This window comes from Coffea eugenioides, chromosome 4 (assembly GCF_003713205.1).
Source record: "Coffea eugenioides isolate CCC68of chromosome 4, Ceug_1.0, whole genome shotgun sequence".
NCBI classification, from domain to species: Eukaryota; Viridiplantae; Streptophyta; class Magnoliopsida; order Gentianales; family Rubiaceae; genus Coffea; species Coffea eugenioides.
Window position 1 is genome coordinate 14,270,582 of NC_040038.1, and position 12,961 is coordinate 14,283,542.

At 34.8% G+C, this 12,961-nt stretch overlaps 1 protein-coding gene across 2 annotated transcripts; it reads right to left on the reverse strand.

Moving 5' to 3' along the window:
* Positions 1–6,615: 6,615 nt before the first annotated feature.
* Positions 6,616–12,604, reverse strand: LOC113767609 (receptor like protein kinase S.2-like). Of its 2 annotated transcripts, XM_027311760.1 has the most exons (9): positions 11,739–12,604; positions 11,289–11,417; positions 10,726–10,748; positions 9,888–10,295; positions 9,032–9,318; positions 7,977–8,112; positions 7,731–7,873; positions 7,376–7,499; positions 6,616–7,220 (listed from the first exon to the last, which is right to left on the reverse strand). In XM_027311760.1, exons 1-9 carry the CDS (start codon positions 12,374–12,376, stop codon positions 6,910–6,912), a joined length of 2,199 nt encoding a protein of 732 aa, XP_027167561.1. In that variant the 5' UTR covers positions 12,377–12,604; the 3' UTR covers positions 6,616–6,909. The 2 variants fall into 2 exon arrangements, 1 of the variants encoding a protein (XP_027167561.1); XR_003468034.1 differs by lacking the exon at positions 6,616–7,220 and having other exon boundaries at positions 7,413–7,499; positions 7,669–7,873.
* Between the last annotated feature and the right edge of the window lie 357 nt (positions 12,605–12,961).

Sequence of the window (12,961 nt, forward strand, 5' to 3'; positions counted from 1 at the left end):
GGTTCGAAACTTAATAGTTTAAACTTTTGGATCAGAGTTGGGTTCCTGACTTATATATTAGACTCTTTGATAGGCTCTCTCGAGATATTTCTCTCTAATAAGTGGCATCAAAGTTTCATGGATTCTCTTGAGATTTTTCTTTCTAACAAGTGGCATCAGAGTTTCAGGTTGCAAAACTGGACCAAGGTGTCAAAGAATTTGGCTTCTATTGGATCAAGTGCGCCATGAGTTTGGTAGGGTTGGCAAGGGTCTAGAATCCAGTTTGGATGGTAGATCAAAGTGTTAAGGAATTTGGGGTTGGCAGAGGTCTAGAATCCAATTTGGATGGTGGACCAAAGTGTCAAGAAAATTGATTTTCTCTTCTTGATGGTAGACCAAAGTGTCAAGGAATTTGGCGCCATGAGTTTGGCAAGGTTAGCAAGGATCTAGAATCCAGTATGAATGGTGAACCAAAGTGTCAAGAAATTTAGTAAACTTGAAGAAGAGCTTATAAATTTGAGTTTAATCTTGGGTTTAACGTGAGGAGTTACTTATAAAAGAGGGAGATTTGTTATGGAAAGGGTCTAGAATCCAGTTTGGATGGTGGACTTTGATGAATCAAGGTGTCAAGGAATTTTGTGTTGGCAGGAGTCTAGAATCCAGTTTGGATGGCAAACCAAAGTGTGTAAAAGGGGGAGATTTGTTATGGGAAGCATCTAGAATCCAGTTTGGATGGTGGACCAATGGTGAACCAAAGTGCCAAGAAATTTGGGAAATTTGAGGTTGGCAAGAGTCGAGAATCCAGTTTGGATGGTGAATCAAACTATCAAGGAATTTAGTAGACTTGAAGAAGAGCTTGTAAACTTGGGTTTAATCTTGGGTTTAATATGAGGGGTTACTTATAAAAGGAGAGATTTGTTATGGGTTTAATGTGAAGGGTTGCTCATAAAAGGGAGAGATTTATTAGGTTCCTGAGTAAATAATTATGTTCCGCATTGGTTCGAGAGATGGGCCAAGAGTGGTTAATATATAAGTAAGGGCCCGAGACCTAATAGGTTAAACTTTTGGTTCAAAATTGGGTTCTTGATTTACATATTTGGTTCTACATATTGGATTCTTCGATGGGAATCATATCATATAAGACTCTTACGTCCTTACAAAAATTTTCGCTAAATGACTTTTCTGTATGACAATAACGGTGAATTGGGTTCTAGATCTTCTAATAGTACTAGGTTATCTCAGTGGCTTAAATGCTTCTCCTTCATTTGTGTATTCTGCCCTCAATGTGGACCTTATCTTGAATTAATGAAAATTGACATTTATATTTATCAAAAAAGAAAGGAAAAAAGAATGGAGGAGTCTTGAGCACTACTGATACCAAATGGCCGACGGAAGCGAGGGCGGAGGGGGTTGGGGGGTGGCAGAATACCAAAAAACAAAAAAAGAGTTGATTTCAAGATTTGAGTTAACCACTGTAGCAGGTTCAAGATTTATCATATCATCTGTAATTTACTGAATCCTCTCAGGAGGCCTAGATTTGTATGTGTTATGGGTCCCATTTGACTCCTACATGAAAAGTGAAAGTGCTCTTGGATTTAATGGATTTATAACTAATTAATGATGGCATTGAATATTTTTGTAGTAGGACTATAGTTGGACACACTATTCTTCACTTTATTGTCATTTACTTTCCAAATATTTTGGATTCTTAAGGCCAATGATTACTTGTGCTAGTAAATACATTAAGAAACCAAAGATTTAAGTAGGAGCTAACTTTTCTTCTTTTTTTTTTTCCTTTTTTGATTCGATTTTTTGTTAGAAAGAGCTAAGGTTGTGTTTGAATTGCAATTTTTTAAGAGTTTCTGGGGGACTACTATGGCATAATTTAAGATGTGATGTATGTGAAATAAAAAACGACTGAAAAATGTGTGTTGATTTTTTGGAATATAAACTAAGAAACAATACATTAGTGTTGCAAAAAAAAAAACTCATAAAAGACTTGTATTGAATCTGAAAATAAGCTTACGTTATTCATCTATCAACTCACTATTATAGTGTTTACATGAAATAGACTAACAAAATATCCATCTAATAATTATCCTAAAAAATCTCAACAAAATATAATCTTCTACTAGCAAATTTTAAATAAAATATTTGTTAACAAACCAACATGATCTTTGGTTAACAAATATACTTACTCTTCTATTAACTAAATTATTCTAATACCAAATATAATCTGTAGGAAAAGTTGGCATATTTCAATAATGTGTATAAAAAATTCACGAAAAAACATAAATTTTTTGATAAAAAAATAACAATCCAAGCAGGGCCTACCTAACTTTCCACTTACTTGTTCTAAACGTGACATATTTTTAGGCTAGGATACTACAAATAATTCCAAACAGTGAGTTAACTAGTAATTTTTAGACTAGGATAGTACCAATAATTAGCACTCTTTCTTTTTTCTTTTTTTTTGTCAAAAGTCATCTTAGTAACTTTTGTACTTTTTAAAGCATCATAAAATGAGAAAGAGAATAAGACTATAAAAATGAACTGCCTAAAACAAAAAAGATATAAACAAATATAGACATTCTGTTTAATTAATTATTAGGTCATGACCATCATATACTGATTTTGAGTCTAAAAATTAAATAAAGAACCTGCTGGCTCTTCTTTTTTTTTTGGTGGTAGCAAAAAATTTATGTTGTTACTTACCATTTGATTAATAGATTAGTTGTATCAAAAGTTAAAGAAAATTCTATAAATGTAAAGCAACTATAGATTTCTTGAGTATGAGGAAAAAGAAGAGAATTTCTACATAAAATAAACTTGGAATAAGTGAGCTTCATGTATGAGCAACTTTTATTTTTCGACTAATCAAATGAAAAAGGAGTCTATATATGAAATGGTTTAATGAGGTTCAACAACTGTGCAAAATAAATATTCAGCTTCCTGAGCATGGGCATTTTAACCTTTTTTTCCCTCTATTTTTACCTTTATATCTTTTCATCTGAATCTTTTTATACCTCTACAACTAAAAACCAGGAAACCCATGGTAATAAAGAATAATTCCTTCTTGCCTAAACCTATTTATGTTAGGATTTGTTATTTGCAAGCTTTTCTCTTAATTCTTTCCCTTGTTCACTTTACCAGGACAATCCTGTTCCTCTTCGTTCTATACATTACTGCATTTGTAAACTTAACTAAAAATATGCCATTTAGAAACTAGAAAGCCTCAGCCCATGTGTATAAGCACAATATCAGGTTCAAGATTCATGATATTTTTCTTCACGTGAAATTTTCTCAATGTCCAAAATAAGATACCGTGTAAAAGGATACAGGACAGTTGATATCTTCTCAAGTAGACCAAATTTGATGTTAGGTAAATGTTTGATTTTCTCTTCTTGATGGTAGACCAAAGTGTCAAGAAATTTGGCGCCATGAGTTTGGCAGGGTTAGCAGGGATCTAGAATCCAATTTGAATGGTAAACCAAAGTGTCAAGAAATTTAGTACACTTGAAGAAGAGCTTATAAATTTGAGTTTAATCTTGGGTTTAATGTGAGGAGTTACTTATAAAAGGGGGAGATTTGTTATGGGAGGGGTACTTTGGTGAATCAAAGTGTCAAGGAATTTTGGGTTGGCAGGAGTCTAGAATCCAGTTTGGATGACAAACCAAAGTGTATAAAAGAGGGAGATTTGTTATGGGAAGCATCTAGAATCCAGTTTAAATAGTGGACCAATGGTGAACCAAAGTGTTAAGAAATTTGGGAAATTTGAGGTTGGCAAGAGTTGAGAATCCAGTTTGGATGGTGAACCAAAGTATCAAGGAAGTTAGTAGACTTGAAGAAGAGCTTGTAAACTTGGGTTTAATCTTGGGTTTAATGTGAGGGGTTACTTATAAAAGGGAGAGATTTGTTATGGGTTTAATGTGAAGTGTTACTCATAAAAGAGGGAGATTCGTTAGATTCATGAGTAAATATATGTTCCGCGTTAGTTCAAGAGATGGAGAAATAGTGGTTAATATATAAGTAAGAGTCAGCGACGTAATAGGTTAAACTTTTGGGTCAAAATTGAATTCTTGATTTACATATTTGGTTCTACATGTTGGGTTCTTTGATGGGAATCATATCATATAAGACTCTTACGTTCTTACAAAAATTTTCGCTAAATGACTTTTCTATATGACAATAACAGTGAATTGGGTACTAGATCTTGTAACAATACTAGGTTATCTCAGTGGCTTAAATGCTTCTCCTTCATTTGTGTATTCTGCCCTCAATGTGGACCTTATCTTGAATTAATGAAAATTGACATTTATATTTATCAAAAAAGAAAGGAAAAAGGAATGGAGGAGTCTTGAGCACTACTGATACCAAGTGGCCGACGGAAGCGAGGGCGGAGAGGGTTGGGGGGTGGCAGAATACCAAAAAACAAAAAAAGAGTTGATTTCAAGATTTGAGTTAACCACTATAGCAGGTTCAAGATTTATCATATCATCTGTAATTTACTGAATCCTCTCAGGAGGTCTATATTTGTATGCATTATTGGGTCCCATTTGACTCCTACATGAAAAGTGAAAGTGCTCTTGGATTTAATGGATTTATAACTAATTAATGATGGCATTGAATATTTTTGTAGTAGGACTATAGTTGGACACACTATTCTTCACTTTATTGTCATTTACTTTCCAAATATTTTGGATTCTTAAGGCCAATGATTACTTGTGCTAGTAAATACATTAAGAAACCAAAGACTTAAGGAGGAGCTAACTTTTCTTCCTTTTTTTTTTCCTTTTTTGATTCGATTTGTTGTTAGAAAGAGCTAAGGTTGTGTTTGAATTGCAATTTTTTAAGAGTTTTTGGGGGATTACTATGGCATAATTTAAAATGTGATGTATGTGAAATAAAAAAATGATTGAAAAATGTGTGTTGATTTTTTGAAATATAAACTAAGAAACAATACATTAGTGTTGCAAAAAAAAAAAAACTCATAAGAGACTTGTATTAAATCTGAAAATAAGCTTATGTTATTTATCCATCAACTCACTATTTATAGTGTTTACATGAAATAGACAAATAAAATATCCATCTAACAACTATCCTAAAAAATCTCAACAAAATATAATCTTCTACTAGCAAATCTTGACTAAAATATTTGTTAACAAACTAACATGATCTTTGGTTAACAAATATACTTACTCTTCTATTAACTAAATTATTCTAATACCAAATATAATCTAGTAAAATCTTTAGAAAAAGTTGGCATATTTCAATAATGTGTAGAAAAAATTCACGAAAAAACATAATTTTTTTGATAAAAAAATAACAATCCAAACAAGGCCTATCTAACTTTCCACTTACTTGTTCTAAACGTGACATATTTTTAGGCTAGTATACTACAAATAATCCCAAACCGTGAATTAACTAGTAATTTTTAGACTAGGATACTACCAATAATTAGCACTTTTTTTTTTTTGGTTAAAAGTCATCTTAGTAACTTTTGTACTTTTTAAAGCATGGTATAATGAGAAAGAGAACAAGACTATAAAAATGAAATGCCTATAACAAAAAAGATATAAACAAATATAGACATTCTATTTAATTAATTTTTAGGCCATGACCATCATGTACTGATCCTGAGTCTAAAAATTAAATAAAAGAACCTGCTGGCTCTTTTGTTTTTTTTGTGGTAGCAAAAGAATTTATGTTGTTACTTACCATTTGATTAATAGATTAGTTGTATCAAAAGTTAAAGAAAATTCTATAAATGTAAAGCAACTATAGATTTCTTGAGTATGACGAAAAAGAAGAGGATTTCTACATAAAATAAACTTGAAATAAGTAAACTTTTCCTGCCATTAGCCTTCATTTGATTGTTTAGGAGGGAGGGTTGGGTTGGGTGGTACGGGTGGAGGGAGTGTAAGCAAGAGGTCTCGGGTGTCCTCCCGCTTACACTGAAAAAGAAAAAAAAAAAGAAGTAAGCTTCATGCATAATCAACTTTTATTTTTTGACTAATCAAATGAAAAAGGAGTCTATAATCCTTTATATATGAAATGGTTTAATGAGGTTCAACAAGTTTGCAAAATAAATATTAAGCTTCCTAAGCATGGGCAGTTTAACCCTTTTTTTCCCTCCATTTTTACCTTTATATCTTTTCATCTGAATCGTTGAATACCTTCACAACTAAAAACCAGGAAACCCATGGTAATAAAGAATAATTCCTTCTTGTCTTAGACCTATTTATGTTAGGATTTGTTATTTGCAATTCTTTCCCTTATTTACTTTACCAAGGCAATCCTGTTCCTCTTCGTTCTATACATGACTGCATTTGTAAACTAAGAATATGCCAATTAGAAACTAGAAAGCCTCAGCCCAGGAGTATAAGCACTATATCAGGTTCAAGATTCGTGATATTTTTCTTCACGTGAAATTTTCTCAATGTCCAAAATAAGATACTGTGTAAAAGGATACTGGACAGTTGATATCTTCTCAATATCCCCAAATTTGATGTTAGGTAAATGTTTGAAAGCATCATCCTCAGGGTCTTAACAGAAGGGGTTAAATGTGCAATAACCAATCAACAGTTGAAATCTTCTCAACATCCCACCTGAATGTGATGTGTATTTTACAGAAACTTGGGCACAAGTGACTCATTTTCAATAACAATTTATGATAAGACTTCAGCCCCCAAGTCCTCCTTCCAGTAATTATGCTACTACAAAGACAAACTCTATACAGTTTCAAAGATGCGAAAATTTGGAAGAAACAACAAACAGCCGTATTAAGTAGGAAAAATGTGTGAAAGGATCTGTTCATTGAGAAAGCAAGATTAGGGCATTATATGTTGTGGGAGACAGGGTGGATGCCCTTCATGCCTTGGTTCCATGAACTATCTGGCACGTCGAAATCGTCCCAGGTTCCTTTGCTCATCATTTAGCGGCTGCAATGTGTTCTAGTGCATCCACAACTTCTTTCATTGATGGTCTTGCCTCAGGATTAGAAGCAAGACACCTTAGAGTAAGCTGAGCCACGTCCACAGCAGCTTTTATTGGGTATTTGCCTTCCAACCGAGAATCCATCATGCTCGTTATCTTTCTTTGGTCCGATAAATGAGGCTTGATCCAATCAACCAAGTTGTGTTTCCCCTGCTGACGATTAACGTCCAGAGCCCTTAAACCTGTTAGCACTTCGGCCAATACAACACCAAAACCATATACATCGCTCTTCACATACAAGTGTCCTGTTACATAAGAATTCCACGTCATTATGACTCTTGACCTTTCGATTGGCATCTGGCTCAGACTTGATTTAAGCCAAACTAATCAAAACTTTAGCTTCTACTACTGTACTGCCATGATCTCAAGCAAGAATCTTGAAAGATCTATGTATGATTACCTGTTGCCATATACTCAGGTGCAGCATAGCCATAGGTCCCCATAACACGTGTTGTCACATGTGATTGACCATCCGAAGGACCCACCTTTGCCAATCCAAAATCTGATAGTTTGGCATTGTAATACTGAAAACAAAATGATTAATCGACGTTACGAGCAATGAGGCTTCTCAAGGTATCATCTAAACACCAGCACTTTCATAGCCTAACCTGGTTGTAAAATGCTTTGAGGATATTGAGTATAATAAGAAACCTACAAGCTTTAGTAAATCAACTGTAGAAAGAACTGACTCACATCCAATAACCTTGCATTGGTCAAATATAGGACAACTGATGAAGTATCTTAATCTAACTTGCACCATCAAGAAGTATGTGTGAGGCCTTGAAATCTCTGTAGATAACTTCTCTCTTTGATGCGTGCAAGTATGCTAGAGCTCGAGCTGCTCCAATTAAGATCTTAAGCCTTAATTCCCATTGAAGTGGTTGAACAGAAGAGCCCCCTAAAGACAAAAAAGCACCAGGAAACAAATTTTGTAATCGCATCATTACCTTAGACGATGCTAAAATCTCTGAATTTCAGTTAAAAGATAGTAAACATCTCACTTCCAAAGAGGTGGTTGCCAAAGCTGCCCCTTGGCATGTACTCATAGACAAGGAGCAGCTTCTTATCCTCCCAGCAGTAACCAAGGAGCTTAATAAGGTTGGGATGAGAAAGCTTTCCAAGTATGCATATCTCAGTCTGCATGAAGAAATTTGAGAGAAACTTTTGAAGCAACACAGGAAATGAGGAAATCTTCAAAATCAACACAGAAGGCGAACAAAATCTCTTCATGTATCATAAGAGTAATTGATGTATATCTCCAACAACGTCAAAATAATCTTTCTAGTTTCCTCTTTTGAGTAGAAAAAGTAGAAGTTATTAGCAAACACTTTCTTCAGTAAAAACTCAACAGCCAATCCGTTAACATTATTAACATAAATTGTTATGCAACTTTGCTCCACTTATTCAAACTTAATCATGCAATTTTCAAATATTCATTCTTCATACTTAATATTGTATTTTCTGTCCTACCAATTAATATCACTGTATTTTAAGTTTCACTGCTACACCTGAATTCACTAGCTGTTCTTTACACTGCACTCCCCCTTGGGCAGTGGAAAAGGTCATGCAAAGGAAACTACTGTCAATTTTGATTCTTTCCATGCTGTGAGTATACGTCCATGACAACCATAACTGGCATCACCAAAATATACATAACCTAGGCCAAATTCTGAGTAGGTCTGGTGCATTGGACTGTCCTTGTATAATTGCTAGTATAAGCTCTCAAATCATCAAGATGAATGATTTCTTTTCTGAAATTTGTTGCAGGCAACTTGGTTGATTTAACAAAACTGCCTTAGACAAACAACTGATACTTTTTCTTTTCTGTTTTTCACAGGGAAATGAAACAGTGAAGGAAAGACCAGTAATGAATTATTTCATGAGAGATGGCATCACAAAAAGTGCAAGCTTTATTCCAGCCTATTATGTACCAGTATTTTATGTGCCAAGATGATTGATTCAGATAAGAACATTTTGCAAGAAGGAAGAAGAAAGCAATCACCAACTAAACCCAAAAAGACTAGAAGTCCAGTTAGTTACACGTTTAGTGTATCACCTGCCACTCAAACCCTTGAAGACTTTCAGGATTCATCTTTTTAACTGCAATAACTGATTGAGTACCGCCCTTTGATGTTGACTTATCATGAATCAAACCTTTGTATACTCTTCCAAATCCACCTTCTCCCAGCACACTATCACTTCTGAAATTTTTAGTTGCAGCTATGAGTTCTTGGAAAGTGTAAACTCTCAAGTTTTTGCGGTTAATGATGTCCCAAATTGGATCAGTCTCCTCAATTATTGGGGTCTCTGAAAATGTTGCATTAGCAGATCCCTGTGATGTACCTGCCCAAAAAGCACTTGTAATTGACCTTTGTCATCGTTCAATGAATTCATACTTAAAAACTTGGGGGGTAGGTGGAAGAGAAGGGAGGGAAAGAATCTTTTGTGGTTATGTTTTATATATGATGCAATCTGATTCAAAGAAGTTAAAAGAATATAAGGTAGTCTCTAATTATCCCCAGACAAGGCAAGCACTTGGAACAGGAGGGACTTGAGAGGAAAATAAAATAAGAAAAAACTAATTCTTCAGTAAAATAAGAAAAAACCAGTTCTTTCAGAAATATAGTTGTACCAAAGATCATAAATTTGACCAAAGGAACTATGTCAAACATGCTGGGACATGTCTCATACCAAAAAATGCTTACAGTTGGCAAAAAGTTCAACTTATGTTGAAAGAATTTCAGTAAACACACAGACAACCTCAGCAAATATGTTAATGCAAAAATATAACAACCTAACGATTCCAGTTTGAATTAACTAGTTTCAATTGTCCAAGCAGAAAGTAGCAGGAAATACAACCAAATTCAGGCCTGCTCAGAGAAGAGCTCAGGCCCTAGTTTTAGAGAACCTACCTACTCCAGTCATTCCTTCAGTTGCTCTTGTCTTTGCCACTGTGCTAAGTACACCATCAGGCCATGGGCTTTCACAAGTAGAGAACGTTACTGACTTAGGGTCTTCCAAAGCTTCAAGTATACGTGGCATTACAGGCCGCTTAGAAGGCTTGGGATTTAGGCAAGCCATTGCAATGATAGCAACCGCCCACCATTCAATCAACTGATCCTCATTCACTTCTAAAGATGGATCCACAATGTTCACAAAGAGTTCCTCGTCATAAGTACTGATGTAAGGCAAAATGTTTTCCATCCCAGCAGTGATGCTCAAATCATTGTGATCACCAAAACTGGGATAACCCGTGACTAGTTCAAGCAAAACCTTTCCAAAGCAATAAACATCATAGGCACATGTTGCATTCAATGAACCTGGTCATTTAAGTTAAGATTTAGACTAAAGGCATGGTGAAGTATGTATTTTCTTATATTTCTTAATCTTTAAAAGCCTCTTCTTACCAAACATGTAGCTGGTCTTAAGCAAATGAAGAATTTTGAACCAAATAATAATAAAGCTAGCTGGTGATTGTTCTGTGTTAAGGATACCCAATCTCTCAAAGTTTTGAACTTTTTTGCTATTCCCATTGTTTATTTTTCTTTACGGTTTCAACTTTCAAGCAGCTGTTCACGGTTCAGATTTATGGTCCACCAGTTTTCTATTCTTCTTCCCTTCTGAATTTGGTGTGTACGATGTAAGATTGAACTGAAAATCAGAAGCGAATCTACCATTTCTAGATAGTGCAAAGATAGGGAAAAAAAATGAAAGAACAAACGAACGGTTTCTGAAATAAATTTCATATACCTGCATAGCCTCCTTCAGAAGCCCTGAATATAAAGAAAAAGGAGTATTATCAAAAATCTCAGATAATTGACATTAGGTAAGAATTGCAGTTGCAACTCTGCAGATGATAAGGCATGATAGATTTGATTAACTAAATACTGTTGTATGCTTAAACAAGAGAATCCGGCTCTAATAAAGTAACATCTTTAGCTTCTTTCTTAGATTAAATACATCAATCACTAACGCCACCCCAGGTACAGAATTTATGTGCGCGTTGTTATTTCTTTTATGAGTTCAAAGAGATAAATTACAATGTCAAGGCTTCAGCCTCTGCAAGAAAATCCTCTGATGCTTGTAGTCAAAGTTTTCTCAATTACTATTACTCCATTGATAATATGCTTCTTGTACTGTAAATATTTTCATTCCAAGGATCCACTTGATTATGTCGTTAAACTCCAGAAGACTGAAACATGGCCAAATTGACGTTGCATAATATTAACCACTAAACACTGTATTGGGATAGAATTTAAGAAGTATCACAGGAATAACAAATACTTAGAAATATCACGCCACAAAATACTTACTTTGACAACCGTAATAACCTTGAAATCCTGTTCTGATTTTTCTGCTTTTTCTCAGTACAGACCTCACTAAGCCTCCCTTTCCATGCTTCAAAGTTTTCATCAATAAGTATGCTGCGAGCTTCAAAATTTCTGTAACGATTATATCAAAATCATGCCAATTGACAAGTGAAGCCCATAATGGAATGCTCAAAGTTAAAAAATGACACGTGAGGAAAAAAAAAGGAATGAAAAGAAAATGGAAAAGCATTGCTCCAACACTATTATGCGATTCACGTGCAAAAAGATTCCAAAACCAAAACTGGACAGCCATCACTTTACCATCAGGTGAAGGGCTGTAAGGTATTGCCGCCCAGTTAGAACCTCCAATATTTTTTGTCCTCTAAATTTGCATTTTATTTATGTCAAGAGGTAGGGCTATAACATGCCAACAAGCAAGATTCTTGGGTTTACCTATGAACAAGGGGTGGAACACATTCATGATGCAGATAACACAAACCCTGTGCAGCTCCAGTCGCAATCTTCAACCTCGTAGCCCAACTTAATGATGTCGATTTTTGACAATCAACTTTAATGCCATCCGGGGCAATTCCCCTATAATTCAAACAACTGGACAAGTCATTGTTAAGCATGTATTTGTAAACCAGAAACGTGTTATTGCCATTCTCAAAGCAATGCCCCAGAAAAGGAACTAATCTAGAATGAGAAACCTTGCCAAGAATTTCCAATTCATTTACCAAGTATGAACCCACTGACAGATCAACCTTTTTAACAACCACCTGAAGCCCACCTTCTAAAACACCATAAAAAAGATCCCCAGAGCGGCCACGCTTGATGAAATTCGATTTACTGAAGTAATCGGTGGCTAGGAGGATTTGATCATAAGTAAAAGATTTCCCAACTGCTGGTAATCTGGAGGAATTGTTGAAAGACGAAACTTTGGTAGAAGAGGAAGCGAAGTTAAAGGAGGAAGATGATGATAATGATGCTGAAGAAACATCACTTGGGGTCCTAAGAGCACTCAGCCGGAGCTCCTCTCTGCGAATAGTGGCGCTGACTAGCCTTTCCCAATTGTCGTACACTGCTGACATTCTTCATCAATAGTTTACTACTAAGGTACACAATTTTTCGAGGATCATTAATGTTGTAATCATTAGTACGACATAATCAAACTCTGATATTCTCATTCCATTACATACTTTACATACAACTGAATTATTAGTACTATATCAGAGACTACTAGTCTAACTCTATGATGGAAGGTGAAGAGGAGGAAATGGATCTCTTTCTTCGTCTCGTGGACTTGATCGGTTGACTTGGCTGACTTGGGTCCGTGGCAAAAAAGACGAAAAATTTATTTCTCATCACCTAGTGGTGGATGAAAACGGATTCAGATATTGCAAAAGTACAATGGTATCAAAAAGTTGTGTTTATGTTTGCATATTATTGTATTAATGTTTGCATTAAATATTAGTATCTACATTTATTGTAGCAATGTCTACATTGAACCATATATTTGAAATTAATAATTCACAAAATGATTGGTCCACACCTTGTATTAAATATATAAGCACAGAAAAATTATTCCCAACACCTCGTAGCCTTGAACTATTAGAATTATAATCCTTCATTCACGCATTTTAACAAACAAGGCATTAGAAAATACAATAAATTAC

Excerpts from the sequence above, each read along its gene's own strand:
- LOC113767609 (XM_027311760.1), bottom strand. The coding sequence starts at position 12,376 with ATGTCAGCAGTGTACGACAATTGGGAAAGGCTAGTCAGCGCCACTATT. Across the intron at positions 11,418-11,738 it reads GTTCCACCCCTTGTTCATAG|AAATTTTGAAGCTCGCAGCA; the intron begins GTAAACCCAAGA and ends TAATCGTTACAG. Across the intron at positions 7,221-7,375 it reads ACCTGAGTATATGGCAACAG|GACACTTGTATGTGAAGAGC; the intron begins GTAATCATACAT and ends CTTATGTAACAG.